Source organism: Pelodiscus sinensis, chromosome 1 (assembly GCF_049634645.1).
Source record: "Pelodiscus sinensis isolate JC-2024 chromosome 1, ASM4963464v1, whole genome shotgun sequence".
NCBI classification, from domain to species: Eukaryota; Metazoa; Chordata; order Testudines; family Trionychidae; genus Pelodiscus; species Pelodiscus sinensis.
In genome coordinates, this window is record NC_134711.1 from 55938769 (window position 1) to 55965280 (window position 26512).

General features: G+C 40.6%; 1 protein-coding gene across 3 annotated transcripts in view; it reads right to left on the reverse strand.

Annotated features, from left to right (window-relative positions):
• The window catches only part of SLC38A1 (solute carrier family 38 member 1), a 63872-nt gene that overhangs the window by 12267 nt on the left and 25093 nt on the right, over positions 1–26512 (reverse strand). For all 3 annotated transcript variants that reach the window (XM_075930497.1, XM_075930507.1, XM_006126482.4), the window contains exons 3-12: positions 20978–21053; positions 20440–20555; positions 14195–14268; positions 12161–12253; positions 11565–11646; positions 10254–10336; positions 8793–8851; positions 8555–8683; positions 5686–5765; positions 3456–3556 (exon numbers count right to left, since the gene is read on the reverse strand). In XM_075930497.1, the coding sequence (XP_075786612.1) occupies positions 3456–3556; positions 5686–5765; positions 8555–8683; positions 8793–8851; positions 10254–10336; positions 11565–11646; positions 12161–12253; positions 14195–14268; positions 20440–20555; positions 20978–21053 (893 nt within the window). The remainder of the gene's footprint in view (positions 1–3455; positions 3557–5685; positions 5766–8554; positions 8684–8792; positions 8852–10253; positions 10337–11564; positions 11647–12160; positions 12254–14194; positions 14269–20439; positions 20556–20977; positions 21054–26512) is intronic.

The following is a 26512-nucleotide window of genomic DNA, read 5'->3' on the forward strand; positions in this document are numbered from 1 at the left end:
CAACTTCCCTTACTCCTTGTGAAACGAAGGTTACAGGAGTCGGAGTAAGAAGTCCTCCAGCTCACCATAATAACGTTGGTTATTCTGAAATAACGCTGGTGTGTAGACATGCAATAATGTGCAGGCAAACTTCAAGGATGGAGGTCTCTCAGGTGCCACATTAGCCACACACTGCCAATATACAGAAACATGTTGAAATAGGAAAGAATTGGGTTTCCTTTCTTCACTGATCCATGCAATACGTAGGATTAGATTTGCCTCCTCAGTGGACTTCGACTCTTCTATGGACTTGCCTCCAGTGTTTCTGCATTGGACCATCCCCGAGACCCAGACCCAGAATACATTCAGATATTTGTTCGGTGGTGTCTTGAAATTTCAGTGCATTAGTTTGGTCTTAAGAGGCTCAGGCCCCAGATAGTCCAAACCTTCCAGGGTTTGTCAGTAAACACAAATAGTGTAACAGCAAATGAAACATGGAATAAGAGTCTTCTCTCTTTGGCTTCCATAAAACAGCGGGCCCCAAGTAGACTCATGGGCCAGCATCAAAGATTAAGTCCATCATAAGTGGATCCATAACAGGTCCTTTTTTCCTTTGAGGAGGTGTGGCCAGGTAGTAATCAGCTAAGGAGTTCTAGTCTTTAGCCAGAACTTGGTCCAGTAGCTAAAGACTGGAGATTTGCTCTCCACATTGGTCTGCCCCCCAACTCAGCTGAATTTTTTCCCTTTAAGCTCCACCCTCCAATTCTGATATCTCTAACAGGTGTAGCAAGGCAGAATCAACTGAGCTCATAGTAGCTCATAAACCCTGAACTATTTGTAATACTGGGGCAAGCAGGTCTAGCACCACCCATAACTAAAAGGTGTTCCTCCTCAATTAAGCAAAGTAACCACTAAGCCCAGGCAATAACTGATTACTGAGGATAATAAATGAAAAAACCAGGAGCAGCACCGAGATCAAAAGTTGAAAATCAAGAAACTGGAGCATAACACTGAGCAGAGAACCCCAGAGAGAACCTGCTGCTCCACACAGGTGTCTAGGGAATCAGTGTACACTGCTCAGAGGAACTTTTCCTGGAGACACGATCATATCAGGGATTGGAAATAAGCCTCACAGTTGTGGAATATGGCTCTCTCCAGTTTCTTCCTCCTGGTAGAATGGATGGAAATCTTGGGCTAGCACTAGAAGATTAACATGGAGGCTACAGGATGAGGTTTGCCCTGACCAGGAGGTACAGGGAAAAGTGCAACTGGAATCTCAGTAAGAGGTTCTGGAGGAACCAGAAGAGGGGTTTGCAACCTGATGCTCTTTACACAGATGTGTGCTAGGTTCATTGACTCATGCTGTGTTGCTGAGAGTAGAATTTGTAAACCTCATCACAGACTCCAAACTCAACCTACACGACCTGAGAATCTCAAGAAAATTCCAAGAAATTAATCCTGGGGGTTTCTTAGCCTCCTCAACGTTATTGGAGAATTAGAACTTCAACTGCTGTAAATCTGCCTGGCTCTGTTGACATCAATATGACATACTGATTTATACCAACTGAAGGGCTGGCCCAGCATGACTATACAGTAATTCCTCACTTAACGCGTGCCTGCTTAACACGTTTTCGTGATAGCATGATTTTGGGGGGGGGGGACATTTTTCAAACAACACGACCTGTCCCTGTAATAACACGATTTCCCCTAGGGCCGGCTAGTGGATGGCAGCTGCACGAGGCTTTCCCTGCAAAGCGGCAGAGGTTCTCTGCTCGCCACGCCATTCCCCAGTGACCCCCTCTGGCCAGGTGCCTCGCTCCCTCTCCTCTGGCCCCACTTGCAGCTGGCGGCTGGTTTTCCCCAGCTCACTGGTCACTGGCAGCTGCGCGGGGCTTCGGCTGCCTCCTTACAAAGTGGCGGAGGTTTGCTGCTCACCACGCAGTTCTCCGGTAACCCCCCTCTGGCCGGATGCAAGGCATCCGGCTACTCCCTAATGCCAGCTCTGCACTTGGGATCCTCTGCTAAACCCATGTCCCAAGAACCCCTTGGGGGTTGTGAGGCTTAGGTAAAAAAGCCACTGAACTAGGCAAATACAAGAAACGCTCACCATTTGTAGTGGATACGTTCCTGCATCCACCGCGAATGGCAAAATTTGCAAATACTGGGAGCTGCGGCTCCCCATGGTGAGTTCCCTTCTGGCTCTCTCAAGACCAGGACAGGAGACCTGTGAATACACAGAACCGCAAATAGTGATTCTGTGAATCACAAGGGACTCCTGTATCTAGATGAGTGGACATAAAACCTGGAAGAATTCTGTGTATCCCCAAAGATATATGTACCCATAGTTCTGAATCACTTCCATAATAAATGACTATAACAAATAAGCAGGCTGTAGCTCAAAAGGACACTTGAAATCTAATTAAAAAAGACTGATGACCTGTTGGTGCCCCCAATAGGAAAACTGAAAAGGTCAAATCTCTGATTTTTCTCTGATCAACTTAATGGCCTGTAATTAACAAAATGTATCAAATTTCAAGATTCAAACTACTTTAGAACATGGGAGCTCTCAGTCATCCCACCAGCATAAGATATGTGTTCTCCAAGTTTTATTTATTCTGTATATTCCTTTCAATAAGGAAATAGAATAAGATTTCGTTGTTTTATGTATTTTTAAAGTGAATTAGTATTCATAAAAGGAAGAAGGCTGAAAATCTTGGACACCACAGTATTCAAAACTACACTAGCATTTCAAACATGAGCATTCCAAGCTTACCTAAACTGTATCGTCAATGTATTTAATCTGGATGGGAATGAACCAGCTCTGTATTACAGAGGGAGTACAGCCTCTACGCACATTGCTTCCGTGCCAAAAATGGCATTAAGTGTGCCAGCTGCTGTGGTGTTGATTTTGATATATTTTCACTAGGCACTATCCTGAGATCACAATCTCATTTCACACAGGCAACTGAATAGCCAATCAGATGTCACCTAATTGTTTTAGGTCATTACTGATCTGAGTTGAATTCAAACTAATGACACAGAGTTGAAAGTTCTGATATGACAATTACACTGCTAATTTCCAGTTCCTCAAAATAAAACTAGTTTACATTAAACTTGTGCCTTTGCTCCTTTCTCTTTCATATTTAAGTTAAAATTTGCAAATGCTGCAGATAGCTACTGTCTGTAGCCACTCAGATCACTAGAATCTTTATGGGAAAATGGAATAGATCACTTGATTACCTATTCTGTTTATTTTCCCGGATGTATCTGGCATTGGCCACTGTCGAAGACTGGATACTGAGCTAGGTGGACCTTTGGTCTGATACAGTATGGCCATTCTTATGTAAAGTTTAGAGAAATTATTTTGGAAAGTCTAGTAAAGTATGTTAGTGGGATTCTCCTTTTTCAGTCTTGTTGATTTCATCTGGATTCTTTCTGACCTTGAAAATTTAGATCAGCATAAACTGGTTACTTACCATAGAAAGTTAAATAGCCAAAAATGGCAGTCATGAAGTACATAACAAACATGGCAAAAAATGAGATGTTGGAAACCATTTGCATTCTCTTCTGTGAGCGACTGGAAGAAGAAGAAGAAAACATAATAAATGGCTGCACTTGAATAACTGTTTTAGAAATGTATAAACTTTTGCACAAATAAAATAATTAGCATTAAAGAGACTCTAGAGTATGTCTCTTCTTCATGTAAACAAATGATCCCCACAAGCTATACTGAAGAAGAATGACTGGGATACTTTTGGGATCCCAAAAGTCATTGCTAGCCTCCTGATCTTGCTAGGATTTTAAGCAAAGAGAACATAATGACCATTCTGTGAATACTGTCCTTCCCAAATCCCAGTCTAGGGCCCCTAGCAGTATCATCTCTGCAGCAAAGCCTGGAACTGCTTCTGAGTGCAAATTAATGGACCAGTGAACAACAGAATATCAGCATTCTAGATGTTTGCAAAAAGTGGTCTGTGTCCCCTGCTAAAGAGAACTGCCGTAGTTTTATTTTTTTTAAGTTGAACTATAAACATTTCATTTTTGACATTTATTTTGAAATTATTAAACTTGGGTTCCCAAACTTGGGACTCTGAACCCATATTTTGATACCAAAAATAGAAGCACCGACACCCAGACCCAACAGCTCCAAGTTAGACACCTTATTGAGTGGCCAGAATTTCAACAAATATCGTTTGACAACGATAGGAACTGCAGGAGTCTGAGCACTGATGAAACTTGGGTAACTTCTAGGTACTTAAACAAGTGTGGCTTTTTGGTCTTGAAGCAGTAATGCAAAACAGTAATACACAGTAAAGAGAGAAAATGGCACACAGACAGTTAGGAGTAGTTTTTCTTCATGACAACAAATGTTTCCATCTAAGGTATATATATAACTGCTCTGGTTCTCCACCAGATCTGAGCTATGCTGGGGAGTGTCTACACTGTACTGTAACTTGAAATAAGATACACAATTTGAAATACTCAAATTGCGTATTTTATTTTGATGCTCTTTCTAAATAGCTTATTTCATCATTTAACACTGTCTACACAGCGCCAAATTTCAAAATAAAGCGTTATTCTGAAACATCCCTTACTCCTCGTAGAATGAGGAGTAGCGAGCCTAAAAGCAGCAGGCTTGCTGTGAAGATGCGGGATAGGTATCCAGAAATAGCACTGCAGTGTAGATGTACCCCTAGAAAGAGTAGCTTCAAGGAGCCAGTTGCTGCTCCCTGACCCTTGCTGCCCATCCTTGATAGATGTCAGAGCATCAGGGGGCTTATTGTAACTTGCACCAGTGCAAATCAGGTCACCACTTCTATTGCCTGCTCCTGTCCCTTTGCTCTCCTTAAACCAGGGACAGAGGTACATTCGTTGATGTGGGGGGGTTCATCTTCATCTTTCTTACATTAAAAAAAAGTTATTGGTCCCAGTCACATCATTTAACTATACCTGATGTAGTTTATAAACACAATGGAATGAAAGCACAACCTGTTACTGTGATAGGCTTTTTGCTACACTGAAATCAATGGCATCAGCTGAAGAACAAGGTTCTATCTTGTAAGTTGTAATAATTTTTGCATGGCTTGGCTCTCCAGAATAGCTTATGATACCATTTACATATTTTATTAACCTTTTAAGGTGCTTCAAGACTATTTGTGGAGGTTTTTTTTTAAATTTTTTCCAAAATAGCTGTGTCATTCTAAAGAAAACCTTTGGGATATCATGTTACCCCATAGGGAACCCAGATCTACATAGCTTCCAGCAGTGCTCCTTTGTTTTCTGATTTTATTAAACTACCTTTCTTTTGTATTATGAGGGTGATGCAGAGCAACTTTACACTGACAATTTACACTTTAAACCAGTATTTCTCAATCTTTTTTTTTTATAAAATACCCCCTTTTAAAAAATAATAATAATATAAGTACCTCCAGTTTTTAGACACACACATTTTTTTCTACCATTGCAACACATTTGCTTAAACAACTTAATCATAGCTGGGCAGGCAATGAAATTTTTGAGTGTAAAAAGTAGGAAAATAATAAAGTGCTGTAAAACTTTAAACAAAAATTCAGTTTTCTCCAAATTTCAGTTGTGTTGACATACCCTTCCCAGTCTTCTCTTGAGTACCCCAAGGGTACTCGAACCACTGGTTGAGAAACACTGCTTTAAACAGTCCATATTAAACAATCAAACAATAAATCTTACTCTTTAAGTTCGCTGTAAATTGGAAGGACCGATGGGTGGCACACAAAGGCAAATGCAAGGGTGGGCAATGCATAAACAGTCTGTTTGAACATAATTCAAGAAAAGCCAGTTAGAAAAAATACACAAAATCATCAGTTTTTAAACTACCTCATCTCCTCCTGACTTTCTGAGCTCTTCAATTGAACACTTAGGCTATGTCTACACTACAAGGTTTTCGCACAAAAACGGCCATTTTTGCTCAAAAACTACACCTCAAGTGCATTTTTGTGCAAAAAAACCCAAAAAAACCCACAGTAAATCAACAGGACAGAGGGCTTTTGCCTGTAGAGTTATTCCTCATTCAGGAAGAACAGCTCTCGCACAAGAGGGGGTTTTTGTGCAAAAAGAAGCCATCTGCACAGTTCCTTTTGGCATAAAAGCCTCTTGTGCAAAAATGACTGCTAATTAATTATGCAAGTGAAGCACGGCAATATTCTACTTGCAGGGAATGCAGAGTGCCTGTCAAATAGCACATATATGACAAAACATCAAGAACAACAACTTTTTAATGTGAGGACACAATCTATGTATTTTTTTTCAAATATTTCTGGCTCAGTTCAGAGACAGCTGCTGCTACCACCAGATTTGTTCTTGTGAATAAGACACTCTTCAAATCCTCTACTACTGCTGCCAAACACACTCTTGCATGAGATGGGCAAGTGTTTGATCTTTTTCATGCCATGATGAGGAAAATTATTTCAATGCAATAGAAGACAAAACTGGTGGTACAGAAAATAACTCCATTTCTATGGGTCCAGACTACATGGGTGTAGCTACACTACATAACCCCCAAGTTTAGATACCCTGCAATAGGGTAAAACGGGATTTACACGAGTGTAAATCAGGGCAAGCTGCACTGGCAGTAGTGTGTTAAAGGTGAAGATGGATAACACATCAGTCCTGTGACATAACTGAAAATGAAATTCAGAATTTCAAAATAAATGGAAAGTAGTTACCATATATGGCTAAGGGATGTAAGAGAATAGTTGAGTAGTCAACTACTTGCACTCTCCGCCCTTGCTGCCAGTGTATCAGAGGCAGCAAGTGAGGAGAAGCAAGATCTGGTGCTGGGGGAAGACAGCTTAAAAGCCAGTTCCTCCTAACACCATCCCATCTCCACGGTGACGCCTGCCCCCTCTGGTAGAGGCAGCAGCATTAGGGGGAGGCAGCTACAAAGCAGTCTATGCCTAGGGCAGGCCCAGGCTCACCGCAGGAAGAGGCTGTTCCCTCCGTCTGCAGCCATCCTCAGCTGCCATGAACAGAGGCTGTGATGGCAGCAGGCTACAAACAGGGGCTGCTGCCAGAGCAGCCTCTGTTTGCGGTGGCCGGGGCTGGACTCGAATAGGGGCTGCTCTGGCAGCAGTCCCTGTCTGTGAGGGTCCCAGCTGCCCGCTGGCACCCCATGGGGACTGTTGGACCTGGCACAAGCCGGGACTCAGCAAGCCTGGCTCAGTCCTGGCTCGTAATGGGTCCAGGAGCTAGCCTGCTATGGCTCTGCAGTTAAGTGCTGGGCTGCCTGCCCACCCGGCTCTTACTACATTTAAACTGCAAGGCTGCAGCAGAGGGTAACTCCCAGAAGCTTCGAACCTTCTTGACTAATCGTGTAGTCAATAGAAAGTCTATTGACAACACGATTAGCTATTTACTTGCTTCCTAGCATCCCTAATATGGCCAGCTTTAGATATCATACTAAGTCCCTCATTTCCCAGGGATAACAGGGCTAAGAGACAGCGTGCTCCTGGAGAGAGCCTATTTTGTCACTATCAAGCAACAACTTGTGGCTGACACAGTAGCACTGAAGAATTCCAAAGGATTCATTCCCAGTCCTCTGGCTAAAGGAATGAATCAATTCAACTTGCAGACTTTTGAACAAATTTTCAAAAAGTACTCAACACCCAGAAGCTTCCATTCTTCTTAAGTCCTTGGTCAGAATAAAATAAGGAAATTCTGGTGTATATTTGTCCCCAAAACAAAAAGAACAAGTGTATCCCTGCTTTGGCCACTGTCAACATGTTTGCACAGGAAAAATAGTCTAGAATTTGCTTAAAACCTAACTTTAGATAAGACCTGTAAAAACCTAACTTTAGATAAGATTACAAAAGTGTAAGATGCTCTCTTCTTGCTTTTACCTCATGAATTCAAGTGCTACCTCTTTTTCCTCTCTCATTTTGGCTTATGAACTTTTGCAGTGGATCAGCTGACTGTCCTATCATACACCAAAAATGCCATACGCGATGGGCAAATTGCAGAATTCTATAGATTTTGTTTGTTTTTGCCTTACTAGCAGAAAATGACACTTGGTCTAGTTCTGGTGTAAAATGGAATCCTCATGTAATATATATCCCTAACTACAAACTATTATTGTAGATTTTTTTTATTTACTGGATGCTCAGTGGAGTCTGATAGTGATAGATAAGTGTTTGATTGTGATATTTACACTCAGCCTATAGTAAGGAGCAGTGCAGAAGGTCACTGTCTCAGAAGTACTGGGACACATCCTGTTTCAGGGAGGCAAAGTGCCTGTTTGAGTTCCCAGGTTATTACATCTTCTGCATATCAACTGATAGTGCAGTTCATTACCCCATGTGAAGATGGTCAGATCTCCTGTCTGGTGCACTAAAAGGCAGAGCCACAACTCCTACAGTAGAACTTGCCCCTTACACAAGCTAAGGGAGATGATTCATTTTATGTCCTCCCCATCACTGCAAATCCGTGAAAGGGCCACAGAGACTCTGGACCTAAATAATGTGTCTAAATGACTAAGAAAATGGACTAAGAATATGGAGATATAAGTTATCTGAATTAAAAACAAATATAGAAAGAAACATACCTTGGAATTAAAGGTAACATACTGTGGTTTACATATATCTTCATGTGTTGAATTAAGATTTGATATAATAGGAGATGTTGCATTTGGCTCCAGTCCAGGGCAGATAATTTTAAATTTCTTATAGATAACCTAGAATAAAGTGGCACATGGCAAATTTTAAAACTGCTATTAATATAAAAACGAATATTGCAGACACTTTGGAGCAACTCTAATCCAACCAAACCAAAGCAGAACTTACCACCATTAAAAAAAAAAACATGCAACCAAGGGAAAATCCACTAGTATATCCAAGATACCCTAAAAGAAATTCAGAAGAAATTTAATCAATAACTCAAGTAATGATCACATTTGTTTATGTTTTTGTTCTTTTTATAGCCTGTTTCTTTACCACATAGTTAAACTTATTATATATTATACACATAACATGCACCATAAATTTCAAGGTAGTATAAAAATGCCTCTCATTGATCAGTAAATCTGTCATTTCAGAAGGTTGATACATTTCGGACAAAGTAGAGATCTATTCTAAAACATTTGACTCATGTTTAATATTGCTTCGCTGCCTCCTTGTAGATCATCTGTATAGGCAGTTTGACTAACTGCACTCTTTAGAATTACTTTCATAATGGACGTAAACTTGATAATACGAAAATACTATCATAATATACAGCAAATCATGAAGTGCTTAACTGTTAAAAGTTACTATGGATTAGATTTTCCAAGGGATTTCAATGTTTATTTCGGTGGCATTTAGGAGCCTAACCTCCTTAGGTGTTATTGGAAATTCCACTAGATGTTGTCAGCAACTTCAGGCGTCTAAATACCTTTGAAAATCTGGCCATATAGACTTGGAGGCACCTACGGTGTGTTTAGATTACAGGGTTGTTGTTTTTTTCCCAAAAAAGTGGTCTTTTTTTAAAAAAAAAAAAACCTTCCCTTGCGTCTAGACTGCTTCCGCGTTCTTTCGAAAGTAAATCGAAAGAATGCAGTTTTTTTGACCATGGAAAACCTCATTTTACGAGGAAGAAAGTGCTCTTTCAAAAAAAGGCGCTATGTAAGACTAACTGTGCTTTTTCGAAAGAAAGCATCCTGACTGCCTGGTTGCTCTCTTTCGAAAAAGCAGCTTGCTTTTTTGAAAGTACTGGTTATAGTCTAGACGCTCTTTTTTGAAAGAGGTTATTCGAAAGTCTCTTTTGAAAAGGTCTCTTTCGAAAGAGGCTTGCAATCTAGATGTAGCCCTAGTGGAATATAAGTAATGTCCATATCCATATGCACACATATTACCTAGACAGAACTAATAAAAAAATTTCAGTTGAGAATTATTGAAATTTTGAATTTTGAGGATTTTTTTTTTTACAATTCTATTGCAATTAAAAATATTACTAGCTCTATGTAATATTAATTTACCTAATGGAATAAACACCCAGATGGTCATAAAAACTGTAATCATTTGCTCCAAGCAAATGGAAAAGAAACATTATTTTGAAGCAAGTTATTTATATTATGCTCATTTGTCATATTACTAGCTTTAAATTAGCCTGGCTTATTCCAGAATACCTAGCTTATTCCTGTGCTGACAAGGCTACTTTATTCATCACTGAACACTATCCTCTTCACTATTTCTGAGTGGCCAATATGCTCCAGAAGTGAGCAAAATTTGTGTACCCCCACTTTATTCTCATGATACTTGCACTCTTACCTAAGTTTTTAAGAAGACACAAGGGAAGGATTATAACAAATGTCACAGCTACAACAAGAATTCGACCATCCACGTACCATGCCCTGCAAAACATTTCAAAGATGCAGTGAAACCTCCTTGTAAGCATTATCATTGTTTTTTTTACATAAGATCTGCCATACATAATTACAACAATTTCTCTGGCTTTCTATGTTGTAAGCTCAAGTACAGGCAAAGTCTGGGACAGTCTCTGAATTTCCTAGGGCACTAATTACATATGATAGTAAATGGAACATTTCTGAGTAATTGCTTAAAAGTGGCACTCTTTGGAATCTGAGCTATAACACAGCTTCATAGATTCAGAGGGCAAAATGTTGCCCTTGCTGATAGGAGCTGTGACGTGGGTGGAGGAATGGAGCGACAGCAGTTGGCATTAGATAGAAGTCATCCTGCCAGCTCAGGAAAAGACAAATCAAGCGTGCAGACATATAGTGCTGTACATCATATGCTGCGGCCAGCAGTGTATCCACTTAACCTGCTGAGGGCCTGGCCAAGTGCCCTAGCATATAAACCATGCTGTAGAGGACTGGGATGCACTGGCCAGCCCAGTCACGTGACCTATCCTTTAAGCTGTGGCCAGAATCGTCTCTTGGTGGTCTGCAGGGAAAGGAGAGAAAAGGATGACTGGCCTCTACAACGTATTTTAAAGTGCTCTGTCCGGTCTTGAATGAAGTATCTCCAGAGTGGCGTTTCCATCTTTTAGCTAAGTTACAAGACATCATATATCCTGTTGTAACAAACAAGACACGTACGAATGTAAAGAAATACCCTTATTTTTGTTTAAGATGGTAGCAGATACCATCAAGTAGTAACAAGTGGCAGAAATCTATCCTAGGTATTCCACTCCTGTTATGATTCAGTATTGGGGAACTTTGCCCTGTATGGATAGTTCTTTACATACTGAATCCAACAAGGTGATCAGAACTCCTACAGGTGCAGAGTGTCTTCAATGCCCACTGGTTACAATAGGTGTTGAAGGTGTTTAATAGCCCCAGGTATTGCTCAACACTTTGTGGTATCAGACTATAAGATAAGAATATGGTAGAAATCATTCTTCGGAAGAAAAATCTAGGTAGTAATCACTAAAGGCTCATTTATTTTTCTTTTCTCTTCCCCACCTACACTTTATAATCCTATTAGGGGCTCTGCAATGAAGATCTGACACTGGCATAAGAAACAGCCAAAAATTAGTGCTTTTACAAATCCTGCTCTGGCTTATCTACGTGAAGTTTAGACTCTGAAGTCAAGTGAGCAAAACAGAATTACACTTACGAAAATGCTTCTTCTTTTCCCATAAGAAACTTTATGGCAGAGGGCAGTTCATTTTTTACTATGAAGAGATAGCTCAGCATTGCTGGAGAAAAATGAGACCATTTTAGAAATCAGACATATCTTATGGAATGAACATACAGAAGGAAGTTGGATCTGTTCTCATGTGAACTCTATGGAATTACAAACTGATCTAAGGCACAGAAGTTTAACGGATTTTAAACTGCTGATCCCAGTTGGGTTTCCTGATATGTCATTTCAACAGGCTACAAGGATAATACTAGTCTGCAGTGTATGACAGAACACAAGGGCCTCCAACCAATGTTCCCTCTAACTTTTTCCATCTATGAGCAGAATAAATTTTATGTGCACCAAGGCATGTGCAGATGTGCACCACGAATTGTTACACATGATGCCGGTTATAGGAGGCTGTGGGCACTCTTCTAATCAGCTGGGCGGCACATGAATCTCTCCTGGCGCTCAGCTTATAGGGAACAGAGCCCCCAAACATTACTAGGAGAATAAGAAATCTGAGTAGCTGATAGGCATAAATGTATGTGCATTCCTTTGTTTGCTCTTGTTTTTTATATTTCCTTTACCTCCAGTATTCTGGAGAGAAGTGGATCCAAAAACAATCATTTTTCCTGGGGTGCCAAAGACCTGCTCTCCCAGCTTTTCATACACCATGCAGCCTGTGTAAAACCAATTGGAGAAGAAATCAGAAATTGGGGATGACAAGCAACTGTCAAGTTAAAACATTTAAGAATCCTCTTCATTCAGCTATTTTTTCCCATCCATGTTGCTTTTTCTTCCCTTTTCACACAAATACTGTAACTCACAAGAGTTGAGCAAACATATTTGGAAATGTCCTTCTCATGTTTTAAATGCCAGGAAAAGCTACCGATTACTTCTTAAAAGTTGGAACTCACATTGAAACTATTATATCCCTTTAATATAAGTATCTGCCTACAGTTCTCACAACATTTTCAAAGCTGGTATCCTGATATCTTAAGTTTGTTCTGTCTGTAGGAATAATATAAGAGTTAACTGAAGATAATATGCAACAAAAGGGATCTGCAAGCCAAGTCACTGGCAGACAAGCTAGAGACACAGCACCGCAGTGCTGTAATTCTATACAGTTTGACTACCTGACATGGATTAATGCAGAGAGTCCAGACTGTTCATTTAAATTATTATTTCTATAGTCTTATATATTAATTTATGAGTTATCATTTTCCTATGCTTCCAATGAAAGCAGAAGTATGAGAACTATAATTAAATATTCTTGGTTTAAAGCCTGTCAAACTCAACTAGGAGCTAGCCCTTCTATTAATTTACAAGATGTTCCAGTTAAATTTAGCAATTTTTTTCCAGTTGTAGCTTAGGCTGGCAGAAAAGGCACAACATTAAGAACTCAAGAGAGTGTACAATAAGAATAAAAAATAAATGTTGTAGGTGTTATACTGCACACATTGTCCGAAAGAGCTGTCTCACAGTTTGGGTTTCTTGCATATTCTTTTAGTTGACATTTTCTCTTTAAAACACCCATGAACAAGAAGCAAAATTCAGTTTGAGTTTTAATGCAATTTCATCCCTAGCAGCCTAAAAACCCAGGACACAAATTGCTAGTGTTTCAAGGACAACCGTGTGCGCATCTGCATACCTAATTTCAATATGCAATTGCTGTCACTGTACACAAGGTCATGATAACTGTATTTACAAATTAGGTGTTCAAACGTGGAAGCATTTTTGAAAGTTTGGACTAAAATGTTGTATCCTCAAGACACTATTCGTAGACTATGGAACAATAAAGGGTTTAATATTATAATAGTACCCTCTTATTTATATATTTAGAGTTACATACTATGAGAGCCTAAGGGCAGAGGCTATGTCTACTCTACACTGTTCTTCTGGAAAAAGCTACGCAAATTGCAATCTGCAATTTGTGTAGCTTCTTCCGCTTCTTTTTTTGGAAGTGGTTTTTCTGACATTTGGCCCGTCTACACTGGGCCAAATGTTGGAAAAAAAACCATTTTAGGAACACCCCTTCTTCCTCATAAAATGAGGTTTATAGGGATGCTGAAAAAGCACATCTGTTCTTCCAAAAAAAAATTCGGAAAAGCAGACGCGTTCACTGGATGCGGCAGAGTTTTTCCGGGATACCTCTGGTATCCTGGGAAAACTCTTGTAGTGTAGACATAGCCAGATAGTGACTTCTTCCCAATATGGAAAGTACCCATTATTATACCATGGATACTATAGGGAACAATATCAACTCTAATTGAATGTCGTCATCTTATTTCTGGATAAACTTCACTATACAGAGTTTCATTATAACACGAATTGCATTCTGGAGATTGTAAAGCAATGAAACAGTCTTTCCTTCTACTTCACTAAATGGAGTTTCATGGTATCAGAATTCACTGTGAATTGGTTTGACTATATTTTTTCTTTATAGCAATGGGCCACAGTTAGTCTCAGTTATACCAGTATAAATCTATAGTAACTCTGATGACTTCTTTTTTCTTCTTCAAACAGATGAGAAAAAATAGGTGTCTTGCTTTATTCTGAACATCTTTGACTTCTTGTCCTTTTCTCTTATGCTAAATTGATACATTATCATCTCAAATTACCTGTTGCCTTTGCACATACCAACAGGAGATTTATTGAATAAATAGACAGCAATGTCACTGAAATCAGTAGAAACCTACAAAAGAATGAAAAATAAAATGTATTATAATAAAAGAATTCTTAGTGTTGTACATATTAGAAGAGATTCTCATTTACACTAAGCCACCTTCATAGTGTTCTAAAGTGAGTGTAAATATAATTGACACGCTTTATGGCTTCTTTATATTGCTGTAGTATAAAAAGAGGACCTACAATAAATGAGACTCTGGCCCATTATGTCTTATAGAGAAGGCCTGCAGTGATCAACTTATGGTGCTCAAAGCTTACAGCCTCTTAAATTAGTAACCCCCTTCCACTTTCAATCTAAACCAAAATAAAAATGTCCTACTATCTAAGCAAGAAAATCTAGTCAGAGCAGCTGTGAGCTATATGCTCCCTACTACTTAGTCTAGTGATGTTTCTAAAATCTGAGTAAAGAGTCAGAGATAGTGTTTATCTAAGCCTTAGGATATGAGGGCCACATCGTAATATTCTTTCCCAAGCCAAGTTCCACTATATATTAATATCTCCAGATATTGTTGTGCCTGACTCCTTCAAGTGTCCTGCTAGCCTACTGTAAAGGATGCAGAGTGGGCTTCTCAAATTTATGAGCCATTCTAGCTCTGCTCTGGCTTGGGAGGAGATGTGATACTTTGCTTGAGTAGCATTCCTATCAGAACCTGCCTTACGCTGTATGCTCCCCAGATTGGTGGTCTCTGAGTCACAATGTTGAGCAGGGGAGACAGCAGACACCTCTGAGGCTCTGTCCTTACACTAAGAGAAGCAGATGCAGAAGTATTAGCTGCATCCTCCATTATTGGTTAGTATTTCCTGCAGTGGGGCATTCACCATTTACCCCTGCACTGTAATCAATGGTTTGCAGAAAAGTTCAGGAATTAAAATGGTAATAAATGCTCTGTCAATATTTTCAAGGGGCTGAGCAGCATGCTTGATAACGAGGCAGCACCAAGGGCCAAGTGCACAACACAACCTTTGCTCAATGATCCATCTCCTGTAGATCAGGGCAGAATTCAAGCACAGTGTGTTCCTTCTCTCTGTGTACAGTTGCATGGTGATTGACAACACAGGAGTATTAAAACAATCTTGTTGGCACTTTTTTCATTTCTATCATGACAATACTATGATAAGACACCATGTAAACAAATCAATTAAACAGAAAACAAGTTGCTACGATAGATGGGCAGTTTAAAATGACAAAAACAAGACTTTTCACTGAACGGAACATGCAGGAATGACACTGTGAGAATGTTTTCTGTTTGAGACTATATGTATTTTGGGATCAAATTATAGCTGCTTTTGCCACGAGTGCATGTCTGGCAGGGAGGGTGGATACTGGTAAGGGCACAAGTATACTGGTAAGGGCACAAGTAGACTGATTCCTCTTGGTGTAACTATATAGGCCATGCCAAAATGACGCAGACAGCATTACTTGATCATACAGGGTCATCAAACAACAGCGGGTGATGGCATTGCACTTCCCAAAGGACTCATCTACCTTGCCTTATACTGTACATTATAATGCCTGGAAGGCAGTGCTGGGGGAGCCCACACTGTACCTATTCATAAGATACAGTAGCTGCTGCTGCTGAACATGCTTCCACCGGAAACATTATGTGCATTTTTGCAGTATGTGGACATGTCTCCAGCCTTTATGCTTGGCTGCTGAAGCAAACTAACTGAGCCTTAATTTGCAGACACCAAGCAAAGGTGTCTTCATTGAGATAAAAATAACAGTTGCAAGACAGCCAGGTTACATTTTGATCTGTTTCCTTTCCTCCCTGTGGGAGTCTCACTAGTTGCTATGAGAAACATGTCCTTTTTCATTAAAGACATATGAAAAGCCTGTTTGTGAGAGGTCTGTCTGTGGTTTAGACAGACTAGCGCCAGTATTATCCCATAGAATTAAAATGTGAGTGCCCCGAGCTCTGTGCACACTCAAAACACAGGCAGGGAAGTTTAGGCAACGCTAGTATCAAAATTGTTCTCATGCTTCACATTTTGTCCACTTTAAAAAAGTACTGGCAACCACATAAGAAATGTAAGCAAAATTCTCATCCTCAGTCAAAGCCAAATGGATAGCTATGGGCAGAAGACCAACACAAGGCTAGGGGGAACAGAACCCTATCTCCTACATGAGGCAGCTATGCTCATCCTTCACTCATCAGCTCTAGCAGCTACTGTGGCCCCATTGCACTGGCCTTTCCCTGGGAATCAGGACACAACTCATCTCAATCACTGCCAGAGGCTGTAGAATCCTCCTCTTAAGGCCTCTCTGGGGCCTAGCTCATCTGCAGCCTTCCAAATATTTCTCCCTCATTGCTGGTATGAAAAATCTTTCTATGCCATAGCTCATAGAGTATGTCTACACTACAGCGCTATTTCGAATTAATTAACCGTTTCAAATTAAGTTAATTCGAAATAACGCATCCATACACAAAAACTATTTCGAAATAGCGTTTTGCTATTTCGAATTAGCACGTCCACACTGAGTGGACCCTGAACCGAAGTTAAGGCAGGCCGGAACCAGTGCCGGCAGGGCATCAGGTTAGGACTTAGTGTGTGGGGCCCTACAGGAGAGCGTCCACCCCAAGGAGCCCTCAGAGCCTCCCCAGTCCTCCCCACCGGGGGCTCGTGCCCCATTCCTCCCTCATGTCCTTCCACTTATCCCTCCCTAGCCCCCCTTCCTGGTGTCAAATAAAAGGCACATATGTTCAAAAATAGAAACTGGGTTTATTGAACAAAACTGGGGCGGAGGGGGGGTGGGATGAACCTCTGGGGAGACTGGGAAAAGGAGGTGGGAGAGGGGAAGAAAGAGGGTGGGAGAGGGGAGGGGGAAACCTGGGAGGAGGGAGCTGGAAGGGGGAAGAAAGGGGAAGGGGAAGCTCAGGGTCCAGGGTTGGGGGTCTCGCCGGACCAACCTGACTTTCATGCAAACCTGCTCCTGGGTTCGCATGTGGCCATTGGTGGCCAGGCTGGCAGCTATCCTGCCATAGATGGCTGCGTTCCTCCATCTAGTGCGGAGATCATGGACGTTGGGGGCATCCCCCCCAAACCTGAATAAGGTCCATGATCTCTACCCTGGACCAGAAAGGTGCCCGCCTTCTCCAGCCCTTGTCAGGCTCCAGGGAGCTGGCAGACTGCTCCTGGGGAGCGGTGGAGGGCTGGCTGCCAGTGGCTTGCTGGCTCATGTTTTGGGGCCACTGGATCAGGGGCCCCGGTGGCCACTGCTGGTTCTGGGCTGGCAGGCTTGGAGCTGGCACAGGCACTATGGCCAGGGTCTACCCTATGGCCTACCTATGGCCAGGCTCTGGGGCTGGGGGAGCAGAGAGTAAGTTTTCCTGGCTGTGCCCAGAGTGGCCACCAGGGCTCCCTGGGAAGGGCTGGAGGCCCCCTATTTCGAATTAAGTGTCTACACAGCACTTAATTTGAAATAGCAATGTCAAATTTGGTGTTACTCCTCGTAGAATGAGGTTTACCAAATTCAAATTAAGGGCTCCGCTATTTTGAATTAAATTCGAAATAGCAGTTTGGATGTATAGACGCTATTAAAATTAATTCGAAATAACGGCTGTTATTTTGAATTAACTTTGCAGTGTAGACATACCCATAGTTATTAGCCATATCAGCCTATAAGCTGCTGTGGGGTCTTGTTTTATTTTATATCTTCTTTTAAATGTAATCCTTCCCTCGTGGGAGGTAGGATTCTGTTATGGGCTAGCACCATAGCTACCTATGGTGTTAAGTTATACAAATGATACATAACAATACATCTTTTTGTTGCTTTGTTTATTTTACATTCAGTATGAAAAGACTATATGGGTATGTCTACACTACCCCGCTAGTGCGAACTAGTGGGGTAATGTATGCATACCGAACGTGCAAATGAAGCCCAGGATTTGAATTTCCCGGGCTTTATTTGCATAAGCCGGCCGGCGCCATTTTTAAATGCCGGCTTGTTCGAACCCCGTGCCGCGCGGCTACACGCGGCACGGGCTAGATAGTTCGGACTAGCAAGCCATTCCGAACTATCTGTACGCCTCGTGGATATTAAAGATATTAAATCTTAAAATATCCCTAAATATTAAAAATCCAAAACTTGGATTTGCATCCTATGCATTTGAACTGGAACTCTTCAGCTTTGCCTATCCAGCTGTATTTTCCCTTGGTTTTAGGGCAAATATGAAGCAGCTAGGTATCTGAGGCCAGACTGTAATCTGCATTGCCACTGGGGGTTATGTCCAAGACATTTCCCTGGTCCTCTTTTGTGATTAACTTGAATAACAGGCACAATAATTGTCCCTAGCAGCCGGGATTACTTACTGCCTCCACATTGCAATAAATACATTCACCTTAAAGGGACCAGGAGAAACCACACTCATGTTTCTCGCCACACCACTCAGTGGGACCTTGTAGATGAGGGGTGGGCAGTAAAATAGTGGTGGCCCACCACTGCTATGTTTAACTGTGCCTCCACAAGTAATGGGCTGATCACAGCTCCCACTGGCCATGGATCACCATTTGTGGCCAATGGGAGTGGCGAGAGGCAGTACGGACTGGGACACTGCCTCCCACTGCTCACAGTGACCATGAATGGCAATCCATGGCCAACGAGAGTTGCAACTGCCTGATATGTGTGGAGGCACAGATAAACGTAGAGGTGGGGATCCACTAGGGACTAACCTTGGTGGACCAGATGCGGGCTCTTGGCCAGTATTTGCCTACCCCTGTTATAGATAACGATGTGTAAATCCCTATGGGTATGTCTACACTACCACCCTAGTTCGAACTAGGATGGTTAATGTAGGCAACTGAAGTTGCAAATGAAGCCCGGGATTTGCATTTCCCGGGCTTCATTTGCATCTTGCCGGGCCCCGCCATTTTTAAAGCCCCGGTAGTTTGGACTCCGTACCCTCGGCTACACGCGGCACAGAGTAGGTAGTTCGGATTAGGCTTCCTATTCCGAACTACCGGTTCACCTCGTTCCATGAGGAGTAACGGTAGTTTGGAATAGGAAGCCTAATCCAAACTACCTACTCCGTGCTGCGTGTAGCGGTGGGCACGGAGTCCGAACTAGCGTGGCTTTAAAAATGGCGGCGCCCAGCAAGATGCAAATGAAGCCCGGGAAATTCAAATCCTGGGCTTCATTTGCAACTTCGGTTGCCTACATTAACCACCCTAGTTCGAACTAGGGTGGTAGTGTAGACATACCCTATGCAGAGTAGGCAGTTTTGAGAGAGATACAATTTGTGTTAGTACTTCCCCTGGGGGGAGCAGCTCCACATTGCCTCGAATGAGTTGTGCAAACTGCACAGCTTAGCCCACTCTTTCTAAATTACATTATATTTATATTACATACTGTGCTTATGCTGAACAATTTTAATATGCTTTGGTTTTCAGAAGTAATTTCACACTGTGTATTCACTTAAACAACAAGATTCGTGAAGTCACTGGCAAAACTCTCCATTGATTCTTGGAGAACAGGACAGGTCCTTAATCACAGATATTTAGCTGCTTACAGATTTAAAATATGTAAATGTAATCTACTATCTGTGTCTTAACAGACAACTGGGCATTTTACCCAGGGAATGGGTAGAGAAGAATTAGATTCTGGACCTGGACATAGAACACTCAAAGAATCAACAAAGGTGTGTGGTTCTTTACATTTTGTTTTTAGGGCTTTGGTAGAAGTAAGGCAGCAAATTAGTAATTGAAATATACATTTTCTTTTGTCTATTCTCTTGCTTATAAATTAACATTTCTTGTACCATTTTTTGTCCAACAAATGTTCTAATTATTGTGCAGCTTGGATTCTCCAAGTGAAATCATGTCCTCATTGAAGCCAATGGCTAAACTTGTATTGAATTTAACAGGTCTAGGATTACCCTCATGTCTTTCTTTACTAAACATTGTGGTACATATGTATCTGAAGTCCATTACTAAAATGACCAAACTTGGGATATTTAAGTCCATGTTTAGTTACCTAAATCAGTGATCTGAGCATTAGTGGCTACTACTGAAGCCAGCATCTCTGAAATCCAAGCTACTTATATAGGCAGCCTACTTCAATTAGTAAAGCAGCCCAATGTGTTTTGAATGGTCTATAAACAATCACATTCTCTCTAAATGCAAACATTCTTAAATTAAAATGAAATTGTGCCCAGTCTTGCTATTCACTATGGATACTTACACAAAAAGGAGGATTCCTGTGTTGGCTAATGCAAAGGCAAGGCCTAAAATTCCACTACCCATAATGGCGTTGCTGAGATTAAAGACAGACATTCGCAATGAGGTTGTTCCTGGAATCTGAACACAGGAAAAATGGATATATAAATAGTTTGGACTTCAATGTACAGTGCACATATACTGTGAATTCCAAGTTTTACATTATGGAAAATAAAATTACTACCACATCAATGAAACAGTAGCAATGAAAAATACAAAGCGAGATTTGAAAGAGAATAAATCCTAGCAAACCATTTCACATGGACATTCCAATTACTGCCTTGTGGACAAATGCACTCATAGAACAGAAATTCTATGGACAATATATATTATCTGAAATAGTTTCAGTGTTTTTTAAAACACCTTCCACTAACCATAGAAACTGATTTTTCAGAGGTGCCAAGAACATACAGCTCCCCTTGGCTCAAATGGAGTTGCAGGTGCGCAGCAAATATAAGGGTTGCATAGTTTACAATGGACAGTATATTGACAGAGAGACTTACATATTCATCACATTTCTTTTTTTCCAAGTGACTGTTGGTGAGACTTCTTCGGCTCTCCCGATCAGAAATAAACTTGCTGAAAAGAAGTCAGAGAATACATTTTCTACCATGAAGACTTATTGAATATGAATATGCATTTTAATGCTATAACACAATATGATTTGATACTTGCAAAAGGGGGTCAAACTTAGCTATTTAAAGGGCTATAATGAGCCTGATTATGCTTCATTTACACTTGTGTAAATCAGTCCCTGGAGTTACACTAGTGTGAGAACAGAATCAGACCTAACAAATATAGAAAGCTATTCCTGGATCTTTAGTACAAGAGAAATACAGCTTCTGTAGACAGATGGTAATTAATTTGCATACATATTAAGAGAACATATTAGTCTAGGTCCTGTGGAGTGGTGTGTCTGGTAGATCTTAGCCATCAGGACAATAAACTCAGCCATAGGAGGCTCATCCTACTGTATGTGATCTTTTAGTGTTGTAAAGCTATGAATATGTATAGCTATGAATGGGACAGAATCAGCCCTCTGAATTAGCTTCATTAACATGAGTCCTATAATTGCCAGATACTACTTTTGCTATTACATGCATCTTGGACGCTGCTATTTCAACTCCAAACTCATCTGATAAGTGAGTCTTACCTACGAAAACGCATGATATTATATATTTTTGTTAGTTTCTAAGGTGCCACAAGACTACTCATTTTTGAAGTTACAGACTAACAGGGTATCACTCTGAGACACTCTCTAGGTTTAGTGATATAGCCTTCCAGAAAAGGGATGCTAATGTAGCACGTTGGAATAGGCAAATCCGCGGGGGATTTAAATATCCCCCGCGGCATTTGCATTAACATGGCTGCCGCTTTTTTCCGGCTTTGGGAAAAGCCGGAGAAAAGCGCCAGTCTAGACGTTATTCTCCAGAAAATAAAGCCTTTTTCCTTGAAAGTAGGAATAAGAAATCCTCCGGAAAAGGCTTTATTTTCCGGAGAATAACGTCTAGACTGGCGCTTTTCTCCCGCATTTAAATCTCCCGCGGATTTGCCTATTCCAAAGTCTACATTAGCATCCCTTTTCCGGAAAGGGGTGCCAATGTAGACACAGCCCCCATGTTTTGCTTTGTTATCACAATGTGCACACTAGAAATCTTTTGTTACCAGGAAAACAAAAGCACACTGCTATTTTTAAAAACATTTGTCTGTGCCTTGCCTTTGTGCTTTACCATCCTCAGCTTACATTTCTTGCATTTATTTCCCCCCCACTTCTTTCTCTGCTAAGATCCTTGTGGTACCTTTGCCCTGGGTGTTTAGTTTTTGCAGGATCCCCAGTCTTCTTGTTACTTACACATGGACCTCTGGGGTGGCTTAGGCACAGGGACTTTGGGCTCAGTGGCTGGCGGAGTTAGTGGAGGGGTGGGGAGCTCTAGCGGTTTGCGTATTTGCATATTTGTTATTTGCATAATGAATATGCAACCATGCAAATAAAATGTTACCAGTCTGCCGAAAGTTTGTGAATGGGGTTGCTGGACCCCAGTATAAAAAAGGTTGGGAATCACTGCTTTAATACACCAAAAGGTATTGTGGGCTATCTATAAGGCTTTATCTTTTGAGATAATTTACGGAGGTTTTTTTTTTAAACGTTTTTTGAGTTATATGTAGATATTAAAAATCCAGGGGTTTTTTGAACTCTCACTTTGATACTGTAATGAAAAGCTTCTTCAAGTGCCTCCCTAAAGATCTATTATTTCATTTTTACTATATATAAAAAGTGACACACATGTTAGATTAACATGACATGGATTTGTCAAGAACAAACTGTGTCAAACCAACCTGACAGGTTTTTTTTTGGCAGGATAACATGCCTAGTGGATAGGGAAGAAGCCGTGGATGTGGTGTATCTAGACTTTAGTAAAGCTTTTGATACAGTATTGCATGACCTGGTTTGTTAACAAATTAGGAAAATATGACCTAAATGTAGCTGCTATAAAGTGTCACGTAATTGGTTGGATAGTCATTCCCAGAAAGTATTTATCAATGGTTCATAGTCTTGATGGAAGAGCATACCAGATGGGGATCTGCAGGGGTCAGTTCTGAGTCTAAGTCTATTCAATATCTTCATCAGTGATTTATATAATGGCATAGAAATTACACTTACAAAGTTTGCAAATGATACTAAAATGGAAGAGTTGAATTATAATTCCAAATAATCTGGAGAAATAATCTGAGGTAAGTAGGATGAAGTTTAATAAGAACAAATGCAAAATACTCTACTTGGGAGGGAAAAATCAGTTGCTCACATACAGTCTAGGAAAGAGTACTGCAGAAAAGGGTCACATCAAGCTAAATATGAGTCAATAATATGACTCTGTTGCAAAAAAAGCAAACAACATTCTGGAACATATTAGCAGGAGTGTTATAAGTAAGACACGAGAAGTAATTCTTCTCATCTACTTAGTGCTGATTAGTCCTCAACAGGAGTACTGTATCCAGTTCTGGGTGCCACATTATAGGAAAGATGTGGACAAACTGGAAAAGTCCAGAGAAGAGCAACAAAAATGATAAAAGGCCTAGAAAACATGACCTGTGGAAAGCCGGAAAGAATTGAGTTTGTTTAGTTTGGAAAAGAGACGACTGAGAGGGGACATAACAGCTTTCAGGTACCTAAAGGAATGTTACAAGGACAAAGGAGAAAAATTATTCTCCTTAACCTTCGATAAGAGGACAAGAAGCAATGAGCTTAAATTGCAAAAAGAGAGATTTAGGTTGACTATTAGGAAAAACTTCCTAACTGTCAGAGCGGTAAGCACTGGAATAAATTGCCTAGGGAGATTATGGAATCTCCAGCATTGGAGATTTGTAAGAACAGGTTAGACAAACATCTGTCAGGGATGAACTAGAGTGAAGGGGACTTGACTTGATGACTTCTCGAGGTTCCTTCTATTTCTATGATTAAGCTTTGCATTCTAGTTACTGAACACCTTGTTTAGTATTTAGTGTGTTTATTCCTGGTGCACTTTAAAATAGTACTGTTTCAAGCAGCACTAGATTAGAGCACAGTAGAAAACCTTTATTGTGCACCAGCAAAGTCTTCCAACCTAGTTAATGTGTGTTTTAAAAATCATGCCCCATAGTTTGCAATACTGCTCCATGCAGAGAGGCTCTTAAATACAAGCCAGGGAGCAGCAACATTGCCTATATCAGGGGTGAGGAACCTAAGGCCTGGGGGCTGGATGTGACCCCTGGCTTGCCTGGATCCGGCCCCCAAGACTCAGGGCTCCCCCCCCTCCCGGGGAGGATTTAAATCCTGGGCTTGATTTGCAACTTCGAATGCCTACATTAGCATCCCTAGTTTGAACTAGTGGGCTAGTGTAGACATACCCTTACAGTCCATTTATCCAATCCATATTGCATTAACTTGCTGGCAAGAATATTATGGGTGACCGTATCAAAACCTTTGCTAAAGCTGGCACTGCGGGCTTTGGGAGGACCAGAAATAACGTATTTGTATAGTCATCATTTGCTTAATGAATATGTAAATATGCAAATGAATGTTACAGGTCCTCCAAAGGCTCGTGAATGGATTTACTGGTCCCCGTGTCAAAAAGTTTGGGAACCTCTGGTCTATAGCATTAACTTATAAGCTTTTGCTTATCAGTTAATCGACTACACTACACTATTACATTCCTAGTATTGGGCAGGGAGCAGTTAATCAGTGTTATCTGTTAAAATCTTAAATCAGAAGCCTTACCTATAGTACCTCTGCACCTTTGAATGTAAAGTTCTACTAAACTTCTCACTACCCTGGGCTGTGACCTTATTATTGGCAATATATGCTGAGAATGTGGCGTTGTTTTACCTATAGGCCATATTCAGATGTCTGTATCTCCGCTGATTTCAGTGGTGTTAAATATATTTAGTCAACTAACTCTTCAGCTCTGTGCTCTGTCTGCGGCTTCTGAAGGATAACAACCTCTTATGGAAAATATATTGAAAAGTCTTAGTCATCATCTCTCGTATATAACTCCCTTATAAATTTACCACTTAAACCCAGACAAACAGGCACACATATTGCTGTTAAAATGTACTTAAAGCCATGCTATTTTTACAGATTTGACTCACATCTATCAGATTGGTCTGATTTTGCTTATCTACATTTGAGTCAACTATTTCATTTCATATACACTTTAGAAATTATTCATTTTCAGAAAGTTACAGCAAGTGAACTCAAAAATACAGTTGCAGTGTCAATGCCAAGAGTCCTGAATCTGTTTAGGTTAGACAATAATGTTCTTCCAGTTACATATGAGATGCAAATAAGTCACCCTCTTTGAGGGAAAACTCATACTTTATTGCTCACTATGAATTAAAAAAACTATACAGATTTTTTTAATTCATATAAAACAGAATTTGTCTTCTAGTGAATTGGAACCGATATACTTTTGATATATTTTTTTAGCCAAACTCTCAATGTAGACTGTTGAGTGGGAAAAGTTTACAGAACAGTCAGGATTTCTCACGGAAAAACTCTGCTTGTGGAGTAATAAGAAGCACAGAGAGGAGTTTTGTTTCTTCTGGACTTTAAAGTCTTGTTTGGAATGTCTGAGGATTTTGATTGATTCTGCCTTTTCCCAGACTTTAAATAAAAAATATTTTCTGTAATATTATATTTTTCCTCCCCTCTGCTTATCCCTAGCCATTTAGGCCCTTTTTAGAAATTAAAATCCTGTAGATTCTGAGATTATCAACATACTTTATATTAAGGCTCCATTAAAAATGTTTATAAAGGTATAAGTGAGTAATAAATATTTTAAGATTGTTACAGAGCTGAGTAGTATACATTACAGAATGTTATAGACACACAAGGGCTACGTCTACACTGGCCCCTTTTCCGGAAGGGGCATGTTAATTTCAGCGATCGCAATAGGGAAATCCGCGGGGGATTTAAATATCCCCCGCGGCATTTAAATAAAAATGTCCGCCGCTCTTTTCCGGCTTTTAGAAAAGCCGGAAAAGAGCGTCTACACTGGCCCTGATCCTCCGGAAAAAGCGCCCTTATTCCTTCAAAGTAGGAATAAGATCCTCCGGAAAAGGGCGCTTTTTCTGGAGGATCGGGGCCAGTGTAGATGCTCTTTTCCGGCTTTTCTAAAAGCCGGAAAAAAGCGGCGGACATTTTTATTTAAATGCCGCGGGGGATATTTAAATCCCCCGCGGATTTCCCTATTGCGATCGCTGAAATTAACATGCCCCTTCCGGAAAAGGGGCCAGTGTAGACGTAGCCCAATAGATATTATAAGCAGAACTGCTGGGACAGAATTTTCCATACAAGAGATTTTTTTGATGGAAAATGCAGTGAGGGGAATGTAGGGAGTGTCTTTCTACTCATTCAGGGGCCACAAATGCAAAACTGAAATCCTCCACAAAGTTTAGTTTTGCCAAAATTTTGCACATTTTAATTGGGAAAATCAAAATTAGTGATTTTGTTTTAGGCCTATTGAACCAGAATAGAAATATTTTGGTTTGCTGAATTGGCC